Source organism: Notolabrus celidotus, chromosome 3, assembly GCF_009762535.1.
Source record: "Notolabrus celidotus isolate fNotCel1 chromosome 3, fNotCel1.pri, whole genome shotgun sequence".
NCBI lineage: Eukaryota > Metazoa > Chordata > Actinopteri > Labriformes > Labridae > Notolabrus > Notolabrus celidotus.
The window spans coordinates 28597056-28625041 of record NC_048274.1 but is presented as its reverse complement, the minus strand read 5'-3'; the positions used below and the strand labels follow the sequence as shown (position 1 = coordinate 28625041).

General features: G+C 39.6%; 3 protein-coding genes across 3 annotated transcripts in view; 1 reads left to right on the top strand and 2 right to left on the bottom strand.

Moving 5' to 3' along the window:
* nptnb (neuroplastin b) overlaps nucleotides 1-15809 on the bottom strand; it is a 29396-nt gene extending 13587 nt beyond the window's left edge. The window contains 2 exon segments of the mRNA XM_034679937.1: nucleotides 2072-2419; nucleotides 15227-15809. Of these exon segments, the coding sequence (XP_034535828.1) occupies nucleotides 2072-2419; nucleotides 15227-15302 (424 nt within the window). The 5' untranslated portion in view covers nucleotides 15303-15809.
* A 1359-nt stretch (nucleotides 15810-17168) lies between these two features.
* On the top strand, nucleotides 17169-19289 carry LOC117810235 (calcium homeostasis modulator protein 6). The gene is made up of 2 exons (XM_034679939.1): nucleotides 17169-17653; nucleotides 17871-19289. Exons 1-2 carry the CDS (start codon nucleotides 17192-17194, stop codon nucleotides 18021-18023), a joined length of 615 nt encoding a protein of 204 aa, XP_034535830.1. The 5' UTR covers nucleotides 17169-17191; the 3' UTR covers nucleotides 18024-19289.
* A 1423-nt stretch (nucleotides 19290-20712) lies between these two features.
* LOC117810233 (UDP-glucuronosyltransferase 2C1-like) lies at nucleotides 20713-26421 on the bottom strand. Its single transcript, XM_034679936.1, is given in 4 exon segments — nucleotides 20713-22771; nucleotides 22774-23843; nucleotides 24282-24386; nucleotides 26290-26421. Coding segments are annotated over 3 exon segments (1608 nt in total). The 5' UTR covers nucleotides 24293-24386; nucleotides 26290-26421; the 3' UTR covers nucleotides 20713-22244.
* Nucleotides 26422-27986: the final 1565 nt, after the last annotated feature.

Genomic DNA, 27986 nt, shown 5'->3' with positions numbered 1-27986 from the left:
ACTGAGGGACCCACTCTACATCTCAACAAACTATACTTCTGTGAAAACCTGTGAGTTTCAAGAACCCTCATTAAAAGAAGGTGCAGCTAAAGCATTGTTGAAGCCATATTTTTATGCAAAAATCAACAACGATAAAAGTTATTTTACAGACTTCTGGATTTATATCGCATTAAGACTTTTTATCATTAGATTAGGTAAGATTAATTGCAGCTGACCACAGCTGCTGCAACATTTTAAAAACATGCAAATGTGTTTTTCTGGCTTGAATTTAGAGACGATCAATAACACTTTCATTTGTGTACAATAATGACGACGCCACAGTCAGCAGCATAGAAGTTAAGATTAGCATTAAGACTTAAAACAGGAAAACAGTCAGCAGGCTTCTGGGAACTCACTGCTCCAACCCAGGAAATAGCCTCTCCATTATTTTGTGAATGAATGAGCTTTAGAGGTGATTATTTTAATTTAAAACACAGCTAGGCTAGCTGTTTCTGTAACTTTTCAGTCGTAATGCTAAGCTTACCATACTTCCCATATCAATACCATGATCATATTCTTGTATTTATCGACAAAAAATAAGCAATAAGTCTTCTTCACAAAATGTCTAACCGTTCCTATAATTTACAAGGTCCAACTTAAATGTTGGATTTCTTTGGGTCTCACTTAAAGCACATGCAGAAAACACAATAAGATACATCTTCAGTAGATTTGATCCATGCATGCATGCTCTGGAATTGGGAAGGGGAAGGGAATTCAACTTTAGATTACTGAAAATATGATTTCCTTTAGAAATATGCTGATCCTGCAGATATTCACTCTAAGCACTTCACATACACAAACTAAAGTAAGCAAAATGCCAAACAAGACATTTAAACTTTCCCCAGCTCCAACTGAGCATTAATAAAAAAGGCTATTTTGATTAGCCTGTTATATACATGTAAGCACTTGAACATTACATGTATATGGAAGAACATTTCACTTCTCAGTAATGACAGAATATATATGAAGAGAGACACTGACAGCCAAGTGGAGAGCAAGTACATATAAGTGACCTTGCTGTCTTTTGCACTTCTCATAATAGATAAACATAAAACCACATGGAGCTCACACAGAAATGAAAATTTGTCAGTCCAATCAGAAGAGCCAGAAAGGATCTAACTCCTCTAAGCTTCTCAGAGAGCTTCACTATGACTAACAACATTCCACATCTTCCTGTGCTCCAGTGGGCAGAGCACTGAAGCATGTATAGATTACAAGGGTCCAGTTGAAATTCAGTTTGTTTGAATGTTTGTGTGCATAGAGCAGAGGGTTGAAAGATATAATGTCATTACTGATTCACACTCACACGCTGAATGGCTGAGAAGGCACAAGGTTACACAGTGCAAGGCATGCCTGTAGAGACTGTTTGAAATAAGTGATTTCTTTGCCTCATCTTCACTCAAAATGAGACACTCATAGCTCTCACGTGGTCTCAACCTTTATTGGATTGCCACACACAAATGGGAAAAAATATTTGCTTTTATCAGAATGGAGTTGACAGCAGGAATCACTCCTTCACATCTTACGGATCCCTCCTTGTGTCTTCTAGCAGTGCCATTTACACTGTGCCCAGTCAGAAAGCCAAATCAAAGGCAATATTACTTCAAAGCACCGCTGGGTTTCCGCTGAATTTTGAGCAAGCAAGGCTTTGAAGTAAATAAAACAATTCACGCAATGCAAGAGATAACATAGGAGTTAGTACCACATTTAAATCTAAGAAAAGAAAATGGATGAAATTAGGATACAGAGAAAAAAGATAATGATCAGAATTGAGACAGTAAGAGCAAAAGTTTGGTGTGGGCGGAGAGAGGGAGACGTAGATAGAGACTTGAACATTCCTGGGTTTGTGGTCATTCATGACAAGATGCTCAAGGGATTTTGGAGGAGACAAGGAGGTAAAAACAAAACAAAAAAGAAAACGCGTGCATAAATAGTTTAGATAATTAGACAATTTTTTTTTTTTTTATATTCTGATATTTGAATATTCCTTAGTGTGAAAGGTATTAGGTCGAACGGGACATAGACCACTCACTCTGTAGCACCGAAATGGTCGCCTGGGCGCGGATCCAGGTGATGGCAGGGTTTTGTCGGAGGTCATTGCGCCTTGGGTCGTTGCTGGCCCGACACTCATAGGTCCCAGAGTCCTCCAGTGTGAGGCGCGTGATGCCGAGCACACTGACCCCATTGGTGCCGTAGGCGGTGTTGATTGATACCCGGCGCTTGCGGGCTCCGTCCCACAGCTGCTTGAAGGAGTCAGCTCGGTTGATCTCAGCATACCACCACTGGATCTCTGGGGTGGGGTTACCGACCACGTCGCAGTACAGCTCAAAGGTGTCCCCCGTGAGCTTTGTCTCAGACATTGGCGACTTCACAAACCCAGCTGGAGAGGAAAAGTGTGTCGGGATGGCAGGGAAGGAAAGGGTAGAAGAGGGTTAGAGCAGTAGGAAGGTGAGGAAAGGCCCAGGGATGGAGAAGGAAATTAAATAAGATCAGTATACATAAAGGCAAAGAGAGGGTGATTAAAGGTAAAAGAAAAAGAAGCAAGCCCTTAATCATTGACAGGTGAAAAAGAAAAGGTTAATGATTATTCGTTGAACATCAGGGATCCCCGGCCCAGCAAGGCGATGAAGCTGTCAGTCACAGTCATGGTAAACCAGTCCAGAGTCTTTTGTCTTTCTTTTTGTCCATTTCTTTCTCACATTTAACTTTTTAAGACAAGTGCACAATCATTCTTTCAGTGTATCATTCCTATTTTTATGCTTCGGCAAACATTATTAACATTTGTGACAACACATTAAATTCAGCACACATAAAGCATACCTCTTAAAACATCATAGAACACAAACTAAATAGTGAACTCGGGGAACCTCTTTGCTCATTCCCACTGAGATCAATCAGTTTCCTTAAGGTTTGTTTACGAGAGAGCCCTGTCAAGTAGGTGAACAATCACACTTGCTTCTACACCCACTCAACAGCCACAATCAGTGACACCACACATACTTCACCCCGTTCATATGCAGAACTGCATTTGTCATTCATGAATAATAACACTGGACAGAAATCGTGTCGTTTGTCAAAATCAGGAGCTTGGAAATGCTCACCCTTGAGCGTAAGTCTCCATGACCCACGCTGTCAGAGAAATGAATGTCACTATGAGTCATTAAACCGTCTGAAATTAAAAAGATACAAACGTGGATTTCTGAGCATAGTGAGCTTCATCAGTCAGAAGACTATAAGGTTATTTCCCGCACTAAAGATGTAAGAAATTGGAAGAATATCCCATTGATAGATTATGATTCAAGTACTACAAATTTGTCACGTGATCTAACAGGCTAAAATATGCTTCACAAATTCTCCGAAATCCATCAATCCATTCAACATTCTGTTGTCCTATTCAATATCACAGGTATCTGGAGCCTATCCCAGCACACATAGACTTGAATGAAGGATACACCCCGTCACAAGGCTAACAGACGGATGGAAATCAACCCTCAAATTCACACCTGCGACCAATTCATAGACTGACTGTTTCACATAACCTGCATGACACTGGAGTGGAGCTCCTGAAGCAAATGTGTGCAGATAATCCACCGCTTTTGCACCATTGATTATGACTCATGAACGTGTATCAAATTAACTAATGCTGGCTCTATCCTAAGCATACTGAGAGAAGGCACAAGTTAGATTCAGAAGACTTTATTCTGTGTTGTGGTTATACAAATGTTTTAATAGAACAAAACGGAATATGGCTGAAAACACACTAAAGCTGAATTGAAGCAAAGCCTGAAACGTTCTAAACAACCATCAATACATATACCTGTATGCTTGTACCTAATCTTTTCATCCATATCAGCTCTTGCTGGTGGCGCCTGAAATGAGGTCAGCCAGCTGTCATTTTGGATAAGCTACATCTTAAGAGCTGGATTTCATAATTCTGTCATGGTCATACTGGGATATGATAGTTAAACAGCCTTTCAATAAACATTGATTAACCCTCATTTCAGAATCACACCAAGCTACTTTGTGACTCTAAGGCAAAATTGACTTCCCTTAGACTACGCACCTATATCTCAAATACATCATACTACTGACATTCAGTCATATACAGTTGGAGGGAAAATCAGTGTTTTTCATAAATATCTCATCACCGTATTAAATAACAGGCACATTCCCAATCTGGAATGCAGTGGAGTTTATAATATAAGATCTATGTGCATTATCATCACCACTGTGAGTGTGCCATGCTGTGTATTTGCCTGATTCATGTCCTTGTTTCACATCAGTAGTTAGCCCAACAATACACTGTCAGCCCTAATGAACCTCAACTAATGACAAATCACCTGGACCACAGACACTGTTCTCTGCCGCCCCTGCAGCCTGTCAGCTGTAAACCACATGAGCTTAAGTAAATTAGTGGAAAAAAACTGCCCTTAACTCTGCCCTGAAATGTTGTAGAGGAAATGGGAACAAAGAGCCTGTGGTCTCTTGAGTGTTCGACTGTGTGTGTTGTGTCTAAATACAACAGCTTACAGCCCCTCTCAGATCTGTCTGCCCTGTTCAAAGTAATGTACCATAAGCACATAAACAGATAAGCCTGTGAAAGCCTGAGGAAGAAGAGTTAACATCCATGCTATTCAGTTAATCTTCACAATAAAGCCAGTTACATTTCATTTCAAGAATTTTATTCTAAGTCTAACATGCAGGCGAAACTGAATCCCTTTCACAGGGTTTGCATTGCTCATGTAGTCCCTCTCTGCAACGCCACAATGCATGATGTTTGTGAAGCTTGAGAACATTATTCTCTGTTCCCCTGACTCAAACTGCAGTCAAAGTACAGCCAAATATTTCAAACTTAACAATACATAAATTTCAGTCACTACCATGGTAACAAGTCTGTTGCCCGACACCCGTTTGTGACTCACAGCCATATGAAAACAAATGAGACGATAGCAGCGATGGATTGTGAACAGAATTCAGCAAGAAATGAATTAATACAACTTGCAGTGTTCCTGCGAGGAGATGTGACTGAGGATATTTGCCACTCACAACTTGTGTTTCTATGCACTATGCCTAAAGATATGCAGAGTAATTAGCATTTGTTTCTCTTCTCTGGAAACATCTGGGCCCATCAAGCTCACCATAATCCCAGAGGGTGAATCCAAGCCTATCCGCCTACACTGTTAAAGCAGTATTTCAATCTGACACATTTACTATGGCATTCTTTGCTGTGGCAATGGGTATGAGGGCAAAAAAAATGCTTAGCACATGGCACAGATGACTATGGTCAGCCATGCATAAGTTCTCATAATCACAGTATAGTATCTGCTTGAACATCATAATGAGCGTCCTCCAAGGTAACAGCAATTTAAATAAAAAGGGAACAGATGACTTGATTTGTATTCAGGCTCAGGGAGGCACTGTGGAGAAAAAAACCCATAGCACAAACGACTGACAACTCTCGGCCAATGAGCACATCAATTTGTGTGTTGTTTAAACAGGGAGCTTATACTCAGAGTGAAAACAAAACACAAAGCAGCCAGCTCATTCTCATTCATTTCAAAGGCGTGCTCGGAGACGAGAAGTGACAACGAGACAAGCAGTGGATGGTGGACGGATCTCATCAACCTGGTAGCAAAAGAAAGATCAGCTGAGTTCAGCACAGCTCAGGCATGGCTGCAGCTTATTTGCGTGCATGTCTTGGCACACACTGTGACAATTTTCTATGGATAGTCACAAAGACATCATTCAAGAGATATCTCACCTTTGTCTACAGTTTGAATAGCCCATTTCACAGAGCACCGTAATGAAGCTGCCATTATGCCATATTGTACTTCTACACTGAATCAAACAGGCCCATATCATTGCTGTCCTCGAGTGTGATCCTACACAGCTTTATGGAGTTCGTGCATCACTTTTCTGCCCCGCTGACTCTGGCATTTAGGCAGATTCTGTTTTACCTCTGTTAAGCTTCTAATACAACTTCCTGCACACTTTGTAAGGTGAGGCAAAATAGAAAGATTACAGTTCCATCTTGAACAGGTTGTGTAAGAGGGAAAATTATATTTCGACAAATCTGTCCCAGACACACAAAAAAATGTCTGTCTAAACTCAATTTAGAAATCTGAATTCATAATGAAATGACAAATTTGATAATTGACAGCAATTATTAAAGACAACTTGATTAGAGTGATTGCACTGACAGTAGCAGCTCCAAAGCAGAACACCATCTGTGTTGACTCTATGGACTTGTGTGAGCCATTACAGTTTAGCAAGGAAGCAAACATACTGTACGTATATATGGGCAGTCCTGGTGAAATATAAAGCACCTGAATTACAGCTCCTGCTGTGCGAAACCTCTTGTGTAGCATGATGTGTAATGACATCACTGCCTTTTGAATTGTGTGCCTCATACCAAATCAAAACATATGTAAGGCCCTTTGAGTCAAATAAAAAAAAAAATAGGTGTCTTTTATCGCACGTTTCATGTGCGTTGTATGTGCTGTCTGATTGAACTAACTTTGTATTTGGACATTCCATTATTTTTTTTCAAAGAACACTTTTACTAAAAGAAGGCACACATGGGTGTCTTCTCTTGGCTCATATTTTTGGCAGTGAAGTTTCTGTTCCTTTGTTCTTGTATTTTTCCATATTTGAATGCTCTTGTTACAGAGAGATTTTTCTTATGTCTATTACCAGAATCAGTGGATAAGGCTTCTCTAGTTTCACTGTGTTTCTAACAGCACAACATTAAGCATTACATAGAAATACATTATACACTCAGCTATCTGAACTGTTTTTTAGCTGGTCCTGTCTGTGAAACAGCTGCCTAAATGGAATTATTTGGCATTAATAGAACATTTTAGTTTAATAAGTTAATGGAAAAACTATATATTTTTTAATTAAATTGTACCCACATTATGCCAACTGCTAAACTTGAATAGACTGATTAAATGTCTAAGTTAATGTTTTTCATTAAACCACTTCATGCTGAATTTAATTATTATTTTATTAATGTAACTACTTAAGATAACTCAATGGATTTGGCTTGAACTGAATTGAGTTTGTCGATAAAGGGGTGATATAGGGCTAAAAGTTGCTCAACGCTGCCCCATTTAACTCTTGAACCCAGTCTCGGGTCTTCCTCAGTATTCTGGAGTCTCTGTCTGACTATTTGAGATACCAGCTTCCCCTTAAAACTACATCACATTCACAAGTTTGATAGCCAATCCCTGCAGTGGGACACTGGCAGTATTGACAGCAGTGGCTACAAGCAACAACAGCTAGACTGGCTGTCTAACTTTATACACTTAAAGAATATGACAAAGTCTGTTTCTGTTTGCATATACTCTATATGTGGTGACCGGGTTCATGAACAACTTAGAAAATATGTGCTTCAAAATGCACTAAAGTTTAAGTCCCCCCTGGCCAGCTGGCAACAGAGTTACCAGTCGAACAAATGATCAATATTTTAATTATTGTAGGCCTGAAATGCCGGTCATATTTAGTGTCTAAGCTGTCGCACATCAACTCACCATTAGCAGGGACTGTAGCTCCGGTTAATGGCTACTGCAATGATATCATAATCTACCACCCGGATGTAAACAAGCACAGATGATAGATAACATCTCGCAGTGTGGTTTGGCATTATTTTGATCCAGAAATGTAAATAAAGTTGTGTGCACTTGCACAGGCATTAGGGATGGGCAATGATTTACGAATATTCACTTTGTCAAAATCAAAGAGTTATTTTGTATATTTTCTAATTTTTAAAGTACAATTTATCATCTTTTTACCGGTGCCTGGTTGTAATACGGCATTCCTGCAGTGGCTATAGAGCGTCTTAAAGCTGTTTGCTAACCGCATTAAGTTACAGAAGAAGAATGCTAACTGCATTAAATAGCAAAAGAAGAAGAAAACATTTGCGCCAGGCAATTGTCTCCTTTTCTGAATCTCACACTACTACACGTATTTCCATGTGTCACAGAAACACCAACGTAACGATCGAGACAGATGCTGTCAGTGCCTGCTACGAGCAGCACCTCGTCGTACTACTGGCTAACATGACTGCCACACAAACAGGCTGTTAATGGGACGTGTGTGTGTGTGTGTGTGTGTGTGTGTGTGTGTGTGTGTGTGTGTGTGTGTGTGTGTGTGTGTGTGTGTGTGTGTGTGTGTGTGTGTGTGTGTGAGGGAGGGGGGGGTGATTATTCAAATAATCGTCAAATAGATGCCAATGATTATCAAACAGTGTTTTGGCTTGAAATGCCCATCCCTAACAGGCATGTGGACATGAACCTGCATAGAGACCAAAGACTTGTGGTGCTAGCTATTAGCCACACTCATAAAACCAATTTGACACTGTTGACTTTGTGTTCTAGTGTTAAGCTGTGTTAAATGTAAAAGTGCTCAATTCTGACTGTTTATTTTAACCATTACACTGGTCGGCTGGTCAGAATTTTATATAGCGTTTAAACAACAAGGATATTAGTCACTTCGAAGCATCCCAAGTTAAATCAGTGAAATGTCGTGAAACTGCTCCTTAGAGCTCTGTGAAGACTACAGGATTCAAAATGGTGCCCAAAAATGCACCAAAAATCTAACATTTTTTCCTTATTTTTTAAGTCAAATACTTGTGGTATGCAAAGCTTGAAAGTCAACTTCAAGCAACTAACTGCTAATTCTTGTGGAGCTAGCTTTTAAATATTGTGTTCCAGCTTATCCTCCCTTTTGGCTGCTTTCGTAGCTATGTATCGTAATTTCACTTGCACATTTCTGAAATTAACACAAATGAATCAAACTAAATATGAGCCGGGCAGACCCTGCTATGATTTCCATTTCTGACTGTTCAGTGTCGCATTAAAGCGGGGCTTGTTACATCACTAAATGCAGCATTCTTAAAATAATATTGTTGGACGGTTGAAACAAATCAGATCTTTACGGCAAGGAGAGACATAGTGTTCCTCTCTTATGGATTTAACTTGAATTCAAATGTACAATTTGATGTGAACAGATGCGTAGTTGCGACAGTGCACATACACACAATCCAACCAATAAGCTCAAACGTCTACACCAGAACAGGGTTCTACACAAATTACCCAACACAAAATAATGAAGTCCTTCACAGTGCCATTTCTTACTTACACGCCACAGCTCACTTTACTCCCAAATGACATGTGCACAATAGCATCCAAAATAACCTGTAGTTCTCAGTGACAAGCTCTGTCTCAGGCTGCATGGAAGTCACAGTCATTACAGCCTACATCCTCCACTGATGGAGTTAGAGAGGAGTGCTCCCCTGAGGACTGACAGCAAGCCACACACCACCACCAAGCAGCCTGAGAGTGAGTCAGCTGCCTTCCTACAACCTGGATCCCCATCCACATCCCACAACACAGACAGAGAAAGCAGCGAGTAGGAAACCCCCCTGGGGACACTGAACTGGTTATGTTTTATACAGTGTGTGTGTGTGTGTGTGTGTGTGTGTGTGTGTGTGTGTGTGTGTGTGTGTGTGTGTGTGTGTGTGTGTGTGTGTGTGTGTGTGTGTGTGTGTGTGTGTGTGTGTGTTTGAGTTTGTGGGTGCAGGTGAATCTTTGTTGCACCTGTATGGTGCTCTTGACAGTCTTGTGTGCCATTACAGGTCATTTTTATGACGCAATAGATCTTAGTCATGGTGATTGTTTATATTTTTGTATCTTTGACTCATTGTTGATAGATGAGGACATTGGTAGAATTCGTGTTTCGATACAACCAATACTTTTCACAGCCCCGTTCATTACATAGTAAAAGCATTAACTCGTATACTTCATCTTAAAACAATATCAAATAATTGTGATTAATCCTACCAACAAGTGTTTTCAGTTATTCCAGCTGAATCCAGCCTCATTTATGAAGTTGGGTAAAGCTTCCCTAAGAAGGTGTCGCTGTCACCAATCTCATAATTCCTAATACAACCGTAAAGGTGTAACCTTTCCTGCCCTAACTGGTGCCAAAAGAAATGATAAGGTGTATCAGGGAGTTGTCAGTCTTTGCACACCCACACACTACTGAGAAAAGGTCAAATTTGGCATAAGTGAGAACCCCCATGTGAATGTATTATGTGTGTCTCTTTCAGCCACGGTGCTTGGCTATTTTTCACAGCATATACACATACTGAAAATATGAAAAAAAAATGACCAACACAAATTTGTGTTTACTTTACTTACCCATTACTCTTATTGTTTATCTACCTTTAGCTTATGACAACTTTGATGTAGCATTTATTCCAAGTTTGTAACATTTTGGCCTTCTTTGCCTTTAAGTCGGCCATTTTCACGCATTAATAACATGCAGCAGTTTCTATTCATTCGAGTACTTATTTTTAAGTATGAAAATGTTCCCACTGAAACTAGAAACATCTTTGACTTGCAGCTGAGCTGTAACATTTGTTTGAAAGCCTTTTTCAGGTTCTCTGGTTTGTCAACACACAAAACAGGTTTAAGAGTTTTAGAGAAAAAAAACATAATTTACAAGCCTTGTTGCTGGAAAATCAAACCTGGAAGCCAAAGTACTCCCCTGTACTCTGTATTCTACTAGATAGTTGTGCAAATGATAGCAGTCCCACAGCTAAAACATATACTGCTTTTTATCAAACTACCAGAACAACTTTATCAAGAAACCCTGGAATAAATTGTACAAATGTTTATTTTGATTAATGGATTATATGTGTGAACTGAGAGGAATTTTAAGTCTATGCCATAATTTTCCTGAAAAAGTTTATACGTGTAACATTTGTTTAAAAAGGCCATTTCCTATCCCCACAAGTGGATGTAGATATAGTAGAATCAATCAAATGGGCATACTGTGTAATATAATGTAAACAGCTTGATTTAGATGTAAAACTGTAGCCGTGATATGTCACATTGAGCTGCATTTGTGTCTGAGAGCCTGTAAAGATGTATGCCACTGGATGTACCGACTTTATCACATCACTGATTATCTGATGTCACAGTGACAGTGCAAAGTATAGCCATTATATGCAAAGTTGAATTTCCAGAGAGAGTAGACTTGGGGCCGACAGTCTCCCTTTTTCACTTGTAATACTACAGTCTGTCATTCAGATCACAGAGGAGAGGGAGACGTTTTATGATCTAAATCCCAATAACCCCTTGTGCAGGGGTAGAAATACTCTAATCCCAGCCTTTAATCACATCCAGGGAGAACTTCCTATTTCTCCGTCAGGGGTCAAAACAAGGAAATTCAAGTGATTTGGTGTAAAGCTTGAGAGACACAGAGAAGCATCATGGGACTCTGATTCTCTTCGTTGAAATAACAAGCTAACTCTAAAATTAGAAGAATCACATCTCTTGGAGTGTCTCTTCAGCTTGTGCTTTTTTTTCAGCAGGAATGCTTTTCACAGACCTCAGACAGACGAACAATTATCATTATTTGTTAACTTGAAGTGCTCTGAATACCAGCTAGTATGAGCCCTCAAGTCAAGGAAACAGCAATATTATTTATTCTAGGTCATTATTCTCCAACTCATTGAAAAGTCGGGACAGGTGCACCTGAGTGTAACCTCAGAGTGTTTTGTCTACAGCACACTTGACATGAGCTTCCCCCTGCAGAACGGGCAGTAGTACAAGGCTGTGGCTAAATTGGGGAGTTTCCAGCACTGATTATGAGTAGCTGTATAAACGTGAAGCAGGAGAGAAACACAGCATGCATGCACACTCAGCGAAATATCCCCTGGACAAATCACCAGTAAAATAAATCTGTACCACCGTGTAGTTGTGCATCAGTGTATATATCTGCAGTGTGTTTTATAGTGTGTGATGTTTCTCCCAATCAGTGCATTCTGTATCAGATTTCACAGTGGGGAGGAATGACTCAGTCTGGAAAATATGCTGTAGGACCAAAGGCAGCTCTCACACTAACAAATGAACCTTTGTCCAGAGTCCGGACAGAAACATGATAATGGACATGCTGCTGCATCATGTAGGCCTATTGATCGGATGGTATGTAGCTTTAAATGCTTGTCATAAAACGCTATGTTGGCCTCCGTTGATGATAATGCACCAGTGGAAGAGAGAAGAATTATAGGGCCCTGTATTGATGAAACAGAATATTGTAATTGCAGTACATATTGCAATATGCGTGGGCAGGCTTGCTCTACATCATGTGTGTGTTCTTGAATTGTGTAACCTTGACAAGAAGCAATCTTTGCTGTTGTGTTCTCAGTCTTAAGCAATAGCTAAACTAGGTGCTGTAACCAGTAACATGTAACACAAGCTGTTATTTCTTTTAAAATGGCAGTGATATTATCCACAAATGATTCTAAAGGTTACTCTAATGTGATCTAATTGTTTTGATTTACACAGGCAGCCGTAAAACAACAACAAAGTTGGCAGCAGGAGCAGGCTGCACGCTTTGTAGGGGGAAATTATGTAAGATAGAAATGCACTTCCTAAGGTCGGCCCCAGCCACCTTCTCAACAGCTCTTTATTTTCTTTGCATAGCGATCCCATCATCTCTCAGCTTAAATAGTTCACACAGCCACCTAGCGAGCCTTTAGAAGGCTGTGCAGCTGTGCACAAGGAGGCCGTCCATTAAGAGTTAATGAATTCACTTTCACAAAAGGACCTTAAAGCCACAGTTCTCAGCGCTGTGTCTCGGAGGTAAAAATAGAAACGAGGCAGAATGGACGGATGCTATTTACAGTCCTCCGAATATCTGTCGCAGAAAGCGGCCACCTATAGTAGCCCTACTTTTCCCTGAGCATGAGGGAAAAAAACGCATGAATTCCCTCTGCTTCCCACATACAGTGATTACATCTCGTGCACTTATAATTATTATTCCGCAGACAGCAGCAACTGTAATATCACAGGAAAATCTAGGATTGCATAAGGAGCCATGCACCGATTGCTCTTAATCTGAACTGTGAGAGAGATGAAATGGCTTTTGGGAGCATGCAACGTGAGCATATATCAGAAAATAACCAGCAGTGTTGCAACCTAACATTACCTTCATGTAACTGTGATCAAAGCTGTAATGAATGTAGGCTGTCTCTGGATTAGCATGAATTAAGGATGTCTACATGAAGCAGTTAAAGCTCGTACACGTTAAGTGACTGGATGCCACCAGTCTGTCTTCCACTGACCCCTGGCTGTATGTATGTATGTATGTATGTATGTGTGTGTGTGTGTGTGTGTGTGTGTGTGTGTGTGTGTGTGTGTCTGTCTGTCTGTCTGTCTGTCTGTCTGTCTGTCTGTCTGTCTGTCTGTCTGTCTGTCGGTGTGTGTGTGTGGTTCTGTGGTGTGAACTGGGCCTCAGTGAGTGGGCACTAACACTGGGTAAAGACCACAGGAAGTGTTTGGAATGCCTTTGCTTGAGCTCTATCAAACAATAGAGGGATTATTGGGTATTTGATTTTCCAAATAGCAAGATCAGAGAATTCCTCGCTGTGTGCACACGCACTTTAAGCACCTTGGCAAAATTAACAAAGGAAGAAAAAAAGAACATAATTCAAGAAATAATATTTGGTTATGTAACTACTGTGGTGTTTTAGCTTGTTTTGTCTCCTCGCACGCAGAAGGTGTAAGTTTTCCTTGTGCTTTTTGTCAAATTATCTAGATTTCACTTACTGTGCTTGAAATATTTCTGCATATTGTGTTGCAGTAGAACACGAGAATAGCACAAACCTTACCAGTATATGACACTTCTTTAGATAAGAGACATAAATAATGAGAAACATTTCAGGGTTTTTTAAAAATACACCCTTAAAGGGTATGAGAGTACTTGAGTGAGTTATTTTACATCCTCCTCATCCCCTCATCAAAGTACATGTGTCCTTAAGTCTTGCATGGTGGGTGTCCAATTATCCCACAGAGAGGAGGAGGTGGACATTAGGCATCAAGATTATAAGTATGCAGGGTAATTCTCTGCTTTATTATTCACTGACAGGGGATTAGATCATGTCAGTGATGTTGATTTGGTATGCACAGGGGCTGTGACAGGTGGACATGGATGCCTCCTGAATGAAATGAACACAGGCACATGTGATTTTTTTTATTTTCAATAAAATAGATTGAGTGTCTTGTTTATTAAAGCTACAAAGTCTTTCCAAACATGTCACGGCTGCAAAAAGGACCAAGTTCATGTTATAAAAATGAAAAAAACAAAAAGTGAAAAGATTCCACTTTAGTGTCGTGAATGGCTGCTGACTTGTGTGCCCCTCTGGGAGACGTGATTCAACAGAATTTGAAGTCAGGATGTGCTGTTTCAGAGGAGGACAGCCTGGAACACCCAACAGCATGTTGCTGACATTTACTTAAACAACATCATGTCAGCTTTTTTATGATTAATGCATGGTGAACTTTTGAAATTATAGTAACAAATGACAATCCTCTGCAGCTCTAAGGCAAACCCCTTACTCACTGTTTGAATAGTTGGGGGAAAAGGGACATCTGCTGCACAAATATGATAAAAGAAAAGAAATAAGGATGTTATTTGTGTATCCACTATGACTGCAAGACAGGGAATGTGTTGTAATAGGGCTTTGTCAATATAGTAGGTGCATCAGCTCTGCAACTGTGGTATAGAAGGGCCTTGTGTTAACTGTATTTACAGCACACACTGGGCAAGCCTTCAGCATGTGTGTGGTGTTGATTGTATGTTACTAGATCAGCAAGCAGAGCAGGTTAGTCTTGCTTGACACACTGTCCCCTACCCCATTTGACTGAACAAACCACACACTGGACCCCTTGGGCCACCATAGACTACTTGCTGTAAATATTAAAAATTAATTTCATGCATGCACGAGGCTTAGTTTGGTCAAATAATGCCACTAATTGATTATTTTAAAACTAATTAGACAATATGTTCGACTTGCTTCAAAGTGTCAGTTTATTCCTCCTACAGACACACCTACAGTGCTCTCAGTTGACAGTAAACAACCTTGTATTAATGTCACCGTGTCGTCTGGTTTCTCAGTTAAGAGTTCCATCCTGCGGTCAGTAACTGAATCAGATTTGTTGATGTCTAACTCTGGCCTTGTTGTCGGGATGCATGAAACTGTGGTAGTAGCTTTAATGCAGTCACACTCCAAATCCTCCTTGGAAAACATTCCGCACGGGCGTCTTCACACACGTCAAGTCACTTTCCCCTCACCGCGCTGTTTACAATCATGCCATGGTCACATCTGCTTTCTTACCGTTTTGCGCCGAGACGAAAGGCAGCATCAAGTTCCCTAGGAGGACCACCGCCAGCATCACTGCGTTAGGATGCATTGTCGGGGCTCGACGAGAGTACCAGGGTCTCGGTCGGACGAATGTGGGAGGAGAGATCGTGTTTTAATCACAAGATCTAGAGAGATGGGCCCAGCATAGCACCGGGTTCTTTAAAAATACTACGCCGAGGATGATGACACAAAATTGTGTGTAGATGTCTTCCTGATTGTGAGAGCTTTTGAGGACAGAGATGGGTGAAAGGTCCGGGGACGAGGCCAGCGGCTCAGGGATGCCGATGTGCGGCCATAGGCGGTGAAGAAGCCTCGTCGGATTGCGGAGGAGAGGTCTTTGGATGTCAGGGAGATTGTCCACAGTGTAGTTCTGAAGATTCAAAGATGCGCAGAGCGATGCGCATTTACGCTCTCGCGGTAACGTTGCGGTGAGTAAAATGAAAGTAGCGCACAAATTATTCCCGATAGGAGCCTGATATAGCCGAAATATAAGTCTGCTCCAAAAAAGAGGAACAGATGCTGGTAGGACACCGACGGCAGCAACGACAAGCTGCGCGTGCCCTATGCGCTCATGACCGTGGATAAAAACACACGGACACACACACACACACACACACACACACGTATACACACACACACACACACACACACGTATACACACACAGCCGAGATCACGTATGTAATTGATTTTGTTTGTGAACTCGGGCACTTATACTGCACCTCCCCAGCCTCCGCTCTCATATATACAGATTAGCTCCTCTATACGTGATGACAGGTGCGCATTTCATCATCTTCCATTTGGAGGATGGTGTTCCTGCTCATACAGCATTTGCTGAAGTGACCACGGCTACAGCAGCAGCAGCAGCAGCAGCAGCATGGCCCATATGGTTTCCTCTTTTCAGCAGCTCTTGCAATATTAATGTCACTATAAATTCACATCCCGTGTTGCAGCAGCAAGAAAGTCAGATTCCTTATAAAACCTGTAGAAAGGGAATATTTTAAACAGGCATGATTTGGGCGGTGGAATTTAAAAAGTTGAAATGATTCTGCAGATGAAATGAAAGCAAACCTCCCTTTTCAACAGTCCCATCTTTCCAATCCTATTTCACAGAGCCCAAATACTTGCTCCTGTCAGGTTTTAATGTGAGCAGATTATGGTGATGCTCTTGAGCTCAGTGAGGTCATTTATAAATTATGTCATCACATCAGTGGCCTGGCTGTTCTCAAGCTGTATGAACCACATCCCCTTGAAAGTTCAACATGGCCTCCTGTAATCCTCTCTATCCTTAATCTGTGCTGCTGCATGGGCGCCCTCATGTGGCTCCTGCTGTAAACTAAAACAAGTCTGCATGCATCTTATTTTTTGATTGCAGGCAATTGCAACAAATGAACCAAAGAAAGAACTGAGTACTTTTATCTCAACATATTAATTACTCTAGTTGTATTATGGGATATATTAAGAGACTTTGTTGTTGCTAGGTATCTGTTAAATTGCAACATTCCAGTTCAAGAGAACATTTTGACCTGTAACTTGTTTCTTCATGTTAAATATGTCCCCCTTTTTAGATGTCTACACCTCTTTGCATGTTTTTTTTTGCAACGCTTTTGCAAAAGGGTTCAGTCTGTGTTCAACTGGAGAACAAACTTCCCTCCACTTTATAGCCCTCCCTCCAGTTTGTCCATGAGAGACCACATTTAAAATGTAACCCCACCTGAAACCTCTCGCAGGCCAATCAGCTGGAGAAATGTCAGAGCAGACGGCACACCCTCCTTTGTTCGAAACCAATCAGAGTGGAAGTGTGGCATTTTGCCCGAGGGGAAAACTTACCCCTGGATGAGTTAATTACGCATCACTTAGCTGTTGCCAATGTGTTCACAACGGTGGACCCTCTTTTGGGCTTTTTACAACGATTGTCTTCATTCTTCGGTCAATCTAGTATGGAAAGTAGACAACAATGGCTTACCAGGCTGAAAAATGAACTTAGCAACAGTCCTCTGGTATCAAATGTGGCGTTTGGCTTTATCCTCATGGGACTAGAGAAGCTGGTGGAACTGGAGTTTGAGTGTCCTTGCAACCCTACATGGAACGGAGTGTTTTCATCAGCCTTCTTCATCATTCCTGCCGTCATGGCCTTCACTTTGATGCTGATCATTCAAGGATGCAGATGTGATGTGTGGTGCAGGAAATCCGTTTCCCTCTCCAGTTTTGTTCCTGCTATCGTGTGGCTGATCTTGTTGTTCCTGGATGGCCAATACTTTGCTTGTGCTATGACAGACTGGGAGGGCAGATTTGTAATAGTTGACAAGGCGGCTCCGCAGAAGTGGTGCGAGCCAATTAGTGAGGGAGATGCCTTACAAGAACTGATGCTTCGCTCACAGCAGCTGTTTGTCTTTTCTCAGGTGAGTCCATTATTTTCAGTTTCTTGAAGGTTGTTTTGCTTATTTTGATTGCTAAAACCTCTGCTTTACAGTTTGCACAAAGGAGGATATGTCAATATGTTAATACCATGACCTATTGTAAACTATTAATATAGCTCTGTAAACTTTTTAACCAAACTTAGACATTATCTGTGAATAATTACTAAACAAAGTGTTGCTTTACTCCTTTGTACCCCAGGTTATAGGCATAATCCTCCTCATTTTCATCTGTGTGGGTCTAGTAGTGTATGTAATAAGAGAAAGTTGCCGACAAGAGATGGAGATGGAGGATTCAGACGTAGCCGAGCTCACTGTGCTCAGGATGAGCTCTCTACGGACCAGGACATCATGAGAGGTCTCAAAGCCCCTCCCACACCTGGCATGGAAACTTTGTAAATACTTTGAACAGACTTTACCATTAGTGCCGTTAAAACTGTTTCCCCCTATGGAGATAGGTCCTGAACGGTCAAAAATGCTGCCACATGAAGATAATGTAAATATGGATCTCATTGATAAGTGTTTCTGTTTTGTTTTTTATATTATCAGTGAATATATAACTAGTGTTGTGCCTGTGTTCATCTCACTCATACTTAAGTGCACCAACTTCATCATTCTTATCTATCTTAAAGGACAAGTAAGGTTCTTTGGGGAACATGCTAATTCATTTACTTGCATGTGGTTGGATGAAAACAGCACCACTCTCATCTGTCTGGTGAATTTGAAGCTGGAGCCAGCAGCTGGTTAGCTTAGCATAGCATGAAGAAAGAAGAAAGGCGAACACAGCCAGCCTATTTCTTTCCAAAGATAACAAAATCAGCTCACCAGCACCTCTTACATGAAACTGCAGTGTTCTATTATTTGTTTAGTCCTCAGAAAAGCTCATGGGTTTTAAAATGACTCATTTCAAAGGTGGTTGTATTAGAAAGTGAGTAAAAGCTCCCTGCTTGAAGTGCTGAGTCCCCTCCCTTTACAGGTCTTGAAGCCAAGGTCAGCTAATTGGCTACAGACTTTACTGTTGTGTCATCTTTAAGTGGCAGATATGAGCTTGACGTTGGTTCTCTATACATCCAAATCTTAGCAAAGAGACAAATGAGCTATCTCCTATTAGGTCAGAAAAATTAAAAGTGATATTCAACCTGGACGGGACAGGTTTTGAATCACTTGTTAACATGATTAATCAGCTTTTAGCTCTGAGAAACTGCTTCTCTGTTATTGTTTTTTTCAAATGTTGTACCTTTAAATAGTACGTTATTTTTTATTCTGGAAGTTTTTTGTGCCTTTTGTAAACTCAAAATTGATGATTGGAATTCCCCCGGCAGCTAATATCTTGACTAATATTTGTTAATTTTTACCTTTGTGTGTGTCCCAAACATATTTAAAGCTAACTTTCACGTGTAATAATATATAATGTTTGTTTTTTTTCCCACCTTGGTTGCAAACCTCTCCAGACTTCCACAAAGTCAGATCCCTCCACATGTCCAATCCCACCCAACAGTGAAAATTCAGGTTAACCTGAATTTTTAGTTATGTACCCATATGACATCCAGAAATGTAAAGTCAGGTATGTCCTGATTTGTATCATGGCTGCAACCAGCTAACAGTATGATGTAAACATAAATTCTTTAACAGCCTTAATATTATGTTTTTTTAATAATTTGTAATAAATGAATTTATTTATTTAAGTAAAACAATCAAGGATGTTGTACTTTTATATCATAATATATATATATATATATATATATATATATATATATATATATATATATATATATATATATATATATATATATACTACCAGTCAAAAGTTTGGACACACCATCTCATTCAATGTTTTTATTTATTTTAACTATTTTCAACATTGTAGATTAATGCTGAAGACATCAAAAATATGAAATAATCTGGTTTTGCCATAATATGGATTACAACAGTATTCAAATAGGGCTATCCATTGTGTACTAACCCTACCCCTGAACAACACAACTGATGTCTCAAACACATTCAGAAGGAAAGTCATTCTACAAATGAACTCTTGACAAGGCTCATGTTAATTAGAAACCATTCCAGGAGACCACTTCATGAAGCAGACTGAGAGAATACCAAGAGTGTGCAAAGCTGTCATGAAGGAAAAAGGGGGCTACTTTACAGAACTTAAAATATAAAATATATTCTCATTTGTTTAACACTTTTTTGTTATTTGAATAACTCCATATATGTTCTGTCATTTTTTTGATATCTTTGGTATTAATCTAAATAATTTAAAATAATTAAAATAAATGCAAACCAATGAATGAGAAGGTGTTTCCAAACTTTTGACTGGTAGTGTACATATCACAATCCTTACAGACCAACAGTCTCAGTCAAGAATAGGAGTCTTTCTCAAACTTTAAATGCACTGCGTTTTCACGTTACTCACACTCCTGTTTTGTTATAGTCACAAAAACATGTGTACAATATTCATTTCTGTCCTTTTTAGCAGGCTTTCTCTTTTACTATCTGAACTTGTGGAGCAGAAATGAGTGTTTTTAAGCAGGATATTTTCTTTAGATTCTCAGGTACGCAGCTCCTTCATGTCTATGGATGCCTTTAATCCAGGATAGACTGTTGTTTCATGGCTTTAGTGCTGTAGCCTGGAGAGTCTTCGCAGGTTTTGTAGCATTGACAAGTGCAGCAGAAGTAGACTTCTGACTTGTATTTCTTGTTATTTACAACATTGCTGAGTGCTAGTTAAGCCTATTAAGTGTAGAAATTGGAGCAGACGCTGCATGTTCATCCTGTGGGGGAGCTTATTCAGAATTTCACAGATCGCCCTGAGGAAGTTGTTGTCTTTATCCACTAAGCACCCTTCACTCTTAGGCACAACAGGGTGTCAAATTCATTGGCAGACAATGTAGACCCCCAGACAAGGACTCAACAGAGTCTTAGACTACTTTTTTGCATGTTTTATTTTTACCTTGTTTGGCTATGGATAGTCAGACTTAAACATACCATGATTAAGCCACTGACACAACTGTTTAATACAAGGCTCAGTGTCTTTGGTACTTGTTACATAGTTAAGCCCTCCCCCCATTATATAAAAGCACTTTTTAAACAATGTGTAAAAATCATTCTGCAGCCCGTGGTTTCTTTGCTGACAAAATACACTAAAGGTTTTATTATATATAATCTCACATCTATACCTCCTACTGGTTAAGTAAAGACCAGCATGTTGACTGTCCTTAAGACAGGTCACTATGAAAAATGCAAGTTAACATCCCCACTGTGGACTTGCACATTATTACTGAGATATGCTCTAACTGTGTTGTTTTTTTTTACATGCATGACATCTAAGATAATCGTTTCAATTGAAGGAAGTTTTAAAACATTGCAATAATGGTCTTTACAGTGGAGAACTTTGATGACAAAACGGTGTAGTGCAAGAGGCATGAAAACATTCTATGTAAGCTTAATGTTCACTTTTCATGGTGTCCTTGGTAGTCCCAACCAAAGGTGGAAGAAAAATTGCTGTCCCATATTTGTGAATTGAATTCAGTCACTTTATTTGTTTTACATGAATACGGTCATTCTTAGATTTTCAGCACTCACTATCTCAGCGAATGTAATCGTTTCAATTGGTTTGATTCCTAGAATGAAATCCAAGTGAGATGATCATACATATATTAGAGGGCCCTCTCAAACTTACTATTCCATAAAAATCTAAGACTGAGAAATCAAAAAGTAGTCCATTATACCAAATCAAAAACCACAACTCAAGACTTACTAGCATGCAAGGATTGAATGTAGCATTGGAGTGTCACTCTTATTTAAAATGTGTGAATTGGATGTTAAATCAGTACAATCCTACACTAGGCTTGGATGAGAAGGAGAACATGAATCCTCAATACTATGCACCATTTAGAAAAGTCTTTTAAAGTAATAAATCTGAGTTTATGTGCCAGGAAGAAAATAAATTAAAGCTTTGAGAGAAAAGAGCAAAGCTTGTTCTTTTTAGGAACACTATTTCAAGAAGAAAAACGCATTAGCTGTGCCTAGTGTTTAAATTTAATTTCCTCTTAAACTGAAATGCTACCGTATATATTTTCAAGCTTTTCTTTTCTGATCTTTAAGATCTCTCTCTGGCCTGAAGGTACATATATCAAGAGGTCACATGTTGAAGGTTTTCTGAATAACAACCTAAAAATAAACAATTAAAACTATGAGGCATGTTATTTTTTTTGTCTGGATTTTTTTTTTTTGTGAAGTAACCAAAGTTTAAAAAGAGATTCAAATACAGTCTAAAACCCTTACCCTAACTCTAACTGTAGCTCTAGCTCTAACCCAATATACAATCCAACACGCTGATTGAATACTAGAGCTTTTTTTTATCCCACACAATTTAAATTACACATACCTGAGAAAAATATTAATATATTATTATTTTTTCTTTGCTTAGATTCCAGTTGGATTACTACTTCGCCACTTTGGCAAAAAAACAGGCAAAAAAATCCCCCATTCAAATAAAAGCATAGTCACATTTTTTGGTAGTGATTGGACGATTGTCAGAAGTATAATCACATATTATCCCGTAGGAATTTCATCAATCTTTCTTCCCTTTTAAGTCAGATTTCACTTTCCTTTTTAGACACATTTTATAGCATGACCATACGAACCCAGCAAAACACAACAACATCAGTAGGATGATAGTTAATAAAAATAACATCACATCAATTGAGTGGTAGGAGTACCAGGGCAGCTTGTAGGACTGTGTTCTCAGGTGAGCTGCACCTTTGTGTCTCATGACAAACTCTATCCAGAAGAGGGCGCTGTCCAGGGGCTTCATGGGAGTATCTCTCTGCAGCCTGGAGAGTCTCTGCATGTTCATCCTGTATGAGGGCTCATTCAGCACTTCCTGAATTCCCTGATAGAAGATTTCTTCATTTATGGTGATGATATCTAATATCTTCCCTGCTCCTTTTGTTTCAATTTTAAACAGATTATCACGTTGATCAAAAATCAGTGGAATGCCTAAGATGGGAACTCCATGATATATAGCCTCTATAACGCCATTTGTTCCTCCATGAGCCACGAAAAGTTTAATCTTGGGATGTCCTAACAGATCATTTGTGGCATCCAGTCCACCAGCAATGTGTTGTTGCCCAGAGCGGCTGGTTTGTTGCCGTTATGTCTCCAGATGACTTTTTGAGGTACTCGAGCAAAAGCTGCAGCAATAGCATCAGCAAAGTCAGAGGGGAGCTCTCCAATTATTGTTCCCAGAGACATAATGATGACTCCATGCTCCCCAGAACTCTGCACAAACTCCTCCAGGTCTGTGGGAAGTGGTTTTGCAGGTTTACACTGGAACCCTCCCATGTAGATGACATTAGGCATAGTGGGACGAGGAAATTCAAAGACAAAGTCCACTCTCATGAGCCACAGATCAGCAGCCTGAATCAGGGAGTGTAAGTCTGCATCTGGACTTATATGTTTTTTAATAAGGTCTTTATAATGTCTTGACACACAATTCTCCATTGAATATTGTGCCATAACATAAATAAGTACATTAAGAACTCTCTGAAGGAAGCTCATCTTGTCTGATAACTCAGTCCCTGGCAGCGGAACATAAGACAAAGGAGAGGGTGCGATTGAAAAATGTGCTTCACCAAAACAAGTCCATCTGACATTAAACACAAGAGGCAACTCGAGGTAGTGGGCAAGTAAAACACCTATTGGAAAAACAGGATCTGTTAGGACAAGATCATATTTGGCATCTTGTAGCGACTGTATCAGATCTTTGTTTTCAAAAAGCTGCTCAAGCATATTGGATGTATTCTCATGCAGCTGGGAGGCCACCTGTACCTGTTCCGACTCCAGCTTAAAACGTGCCCAGGCAGACCTCCCCTCCCTCTGGAGCTGCAGCAGCTTAGCTGCTAAAGCAGTAGTAAAGTCTTCATCAAATCCAACCCCCATTTCAAGTGTAATTGAAGAATAATAAGGGGATATGTCCTTGATGTACCAGCTGTCTGGTGCTCGTACAACAGTAATCTGGTGGCCCCTTGAATGCAGGGCCTCAATGATGACGTTCATGTTCACCCAGTGACTCCCATCCATGGGGAATACAAGAATCTTTCCTCCATAGACCATTGCCGGACAGAGCAAGAACAGAGAGATCCAGATCCATTGCGAATGCATTTTTATTCTAAAATGTGGAAAAAAAATGAACATGTCTTGTGAAATACATCATTTTCAGATCTGCTACAAGTTTTATCAAACAACATACACAAAGAGGATTTAATTTTTCACTTCATTGTCAATCAATAGCTACATGTATTAGCTGCATTTCCTGTGTTTTACAGTTTTTCCACTGTGAAGCTAGTTTCAGTACAGAAAACTAAATGTAGGATTATTGAGTTCAAAATGGTCCAAACACTATTATTCACATGAATTGTTGATGTTTGATGCAGTTTAAATGAACAAGTTTCTGTGTGGAATACTTAAAACATGCATTTCAAAAACTAATTGGAAAAAAATATTCACCTACAACAAGAAAACTTAATGTTGACTTTAGGAAATATGGCATCTCAAACTACAAGAAAACAATTATTCTTATTTACAAGGTTGAAAATGCTGAAATTACCTGTTTTTCATCCAGTGTATTTCTTCAAATGAGCTTTCCTAGAGAGGTATACACACGTTGGTCTTCTCAGGCTTCAACTCCAGAAGGACTTTGGTACTGCAATTTCTGCAAACAGAAAGGTGATAAAAAAAGTACAAAGGGGAGTCAACCTGTTGATGTAAATAATTTACAAAATCAAAGGAAAAAACCGTTGCATGACGTCCCTGTGTTGTAAAGTGATCACTTCCAGAATTTTACCAGTGTTTCAAAATGGACATTTGGTGCAATCTCAAATTTGGATTGTAAATGAAGAACATAATCTGCTGGCAGATATATGAAAATGTATGGATGCATCCTTATACATTTCCTAAATCTGGATCAAGTATTCAAACAGACCATTGACAAACCTAACATTAACCCAAACAACAGCAAACAAAATGTGTTAAAGTTAAGAATCAAACACCAAAATGATCACTGCCAGATTGACAAAAACAGAAAAATCATTTTTTTAGGATAGCAATGGTCTTGCTATCCTGGTTGGTCAGACATCAGTTTTGTTTTACAATACAAATATAACGCATGGCCAAACAGAATGATAAGAGACTAACACAGTGATGAAGCACCAGGTAGTCTAAAGGACTCTGATCTCAGCTGAGCTGCAACTTTGTCCACAGTCACGTGCCTCCATTTGCTGATCTCTGTGCACACTGACAGGTCATTCACATTCACAATGTAGGAGGGCTCACTCCAGTCTCACTGTATGGCTATTACATTCAAACACAGTTTTATCTGCATGATATATAGCTCTAGAAGTTTCCTCCTTGACATGCAAATACTTCATTATTTTGACAGGTCGAAACCTAAAGACAACATCAGACATGATGGGGCAGGGAAATTCAAACACAGGTCTGCAGCTTGTAACAGCAGATTCTAGATTACATCAGGGCCAAAGAAATGACTGGACAATGCAGAATGATATGGCCAAATACTTGCGTTTACTGATGCATCTCAATGGTTTAAAAAGGATGCAGTTAATCCTTTCTGCAAAAGTCATCCGATCTGTTATCTCTTAAGGTAGAAGTGGATCACCAGATTGGAGAAATACTTGGCATCCTGATAAGATTTCATTACCTCTAATTTTTTTTTAATATGTACATGATCACTTCAGACTTCCGTGGGAAATTGAAATAGTATGATAATTTTTTCCCTCATGTCAGCAGCCCAATATGCCCATACAGAGACTGATGGATTTACTCAATGCACCAGCTGTCTGCAGCCCAGATGACAGTCACAGTGTGCCCCCTTAAAAGTGGCCTCCAAACAGGTCGCCCTTGTGTTCACCCTCATCATGTAGAAATACAGAATGTTGAAAAAAAACTCATTTAATACCAAAAAAGAGGTGATGTTAACCTGACACCAAAAACATCTTCAAATCTTTCCAAAAAAGGAAATAGTGCATGTGCGTGTGCGTGTGCGTGTTCGTGTGCGTGTGCGTGTGCGTGTGTGTGTGTGTGTGTGTGTGTGTGTGTGTGGCAGGGGAGAAAAGGCACAGGTCATTGTTACCAAAATATTCTGAGAACTGTGCAGACACAAGTAGAGGGTATCTAGGAATGATCAAACAGAAAGCAGCAGTGTTGCTCCTACAGTCTCTCAATTTGTTTTAAAAAAATCTTGACCACCCTCACGTGGAAATGCACATGGGGCCCACTTCAGGAAATTAGTGTTTTGTGCCAAAAGCTCTGAATGCAATTTGTGTTCCCCAAGCTCCCTGAGCAACAATGTTTTAAAACCACAAGTGTGTTGATTCTGCATTAAAGAAAAATTGAAAAGCTTCTACCCCAGAAAACACAGTCCCTGTGTAACAAATCCCATGCACTCATTTTCCTATTCATGAAACACCTAATCCTTTAACAATGGGCTTGATTTAATAATATCCCACTTTCTCTGCAACATTAGCTGGTGAAAGCCAAAAACAAAAGTGTTCCTTTTCAGTAGAGAACAGCTGCGAACAACACTGTAGATCACTTACTCTTTTCTGATGAGCCAAAACCAAAGTCTTTGGATGTCAAGCTTACAGTGAAAACTTTCCTGGAGCTTATGTCAAAAAGCTCTCCCTCCAAATAGTTTCGACCAAAACAAAGCAGAGCAGATCAGCGAGGGGGTAAATTCTGCAAACTTAAACACTTCCAGGTTTCTTTAGTCCCACCCACATGGGATTCCTGGGCACTACCCGGAAAAATCTCCATGTGCTCAGTCCTCATTGTGCAAAGAGTCAGAGCTCCAGGTAACACAGCCAAGTTACCTTATTATGGGTCTGTGATATTTTCACCTCTGAGACAATCAGTGCTTCTATCTTAAGTCAAAATGGCACCATGTTCATCATCTTCTTATTTTTTCAGAAGACAGACAAATAACATGTTTCAGTCAATTTATGCCATAAGACACAAACAGCTCTCTTCACACACAAAACACATTTTTTAAAACTCTTATTAAATAGTCTTTTTATATTTATATTGTTTTCTTGGCAACTAATCTCTTTCTGATTCTGAGGGTTTGTGGCTCATTTATGTTGCAATAGATTTACTTTTGCACATTTTTACAGGTTCACACTGAAAATTAGCTTTTTGTACTCATTCTGTTAAAACTGAAGAAATCTGAAAACCATACAAATGTACAGAACTTTATGGCCTACAAATCTTAGCTTAAAGAAAGGTTGCTCTCATGTGCCACAGATCAGCAGCTTGAAATGGAATGCAATCAATCAAAGACAATAACATAAAGAACTCTCTGAAGGAAGCTCATCTGATCAGGAAGCAGCAGAATATAAGACAGAAGAGAAGGCTAGATCATTTTGGATTTTTTCTCAGGAATTTCTGAGGATGCATTTCCGTGTTCCATTGCTAGCTTAAAACCTGCCCAGGCAGATCCCCCTCCCTCCGGACTTTCAGCAGCTTGTCTGCTAGGGTGTGAGCAAAGTCATCATAAAATCCAGATTCTAATTCAAATGTTACTGAAGTATAGTAAGAGGAGTTGTCTCTAATATACCAGCTGTCTGATGATCCAAAACAAAAACCAGGTGACCTCTTGAGCGCAGTGTCTCATTGATGACACTCATGTCCACCCAGTGACTCCCATCAACAGGGAAAATTAGATTTTTCCTCCTTACACCATAGTTAGACAGAACAATCCAGATCCATTGTGAATGCATTTTTATTCTGAAGTTGGAAAGAAAACATAATAGAAATAAATCATATCTAATGTATTAACATTGCAACTAGCCTTTTTTCCCCAAAGAACTGCATTGGCTTTCACACAGAGGACATAAATGACCACCTATTTGTCAATGAATATCCCTCTACTGACCCTCTATTATGGACTTTTACAATTACAAGTACATCTTATTAATCAAAAAAGACATGAACCTGAGAAATCATAACTGAAAAAGCGAGCCATTTGTTTTAGAAAAGTTATACAGTGTACTTTTCTGAATATTTCTCCTTGTCCACAGAGCAACAGACGTGACACTCCTCATGTTTCAGCTGAGAAGGACTTTGCTACTACAATTAAGATAAGATAAGATAAGATAAGATAAGATATTACTTTATTGATCCCCCGGGGGGGAAATTCAGTTGTTACGAATTCTACAACTCACAGGTGATAAAGAAGTTCAAAGGGGAGTCCTGTGCTAACAATAATATTAACATTTCAGATCATCACTGAAGTATT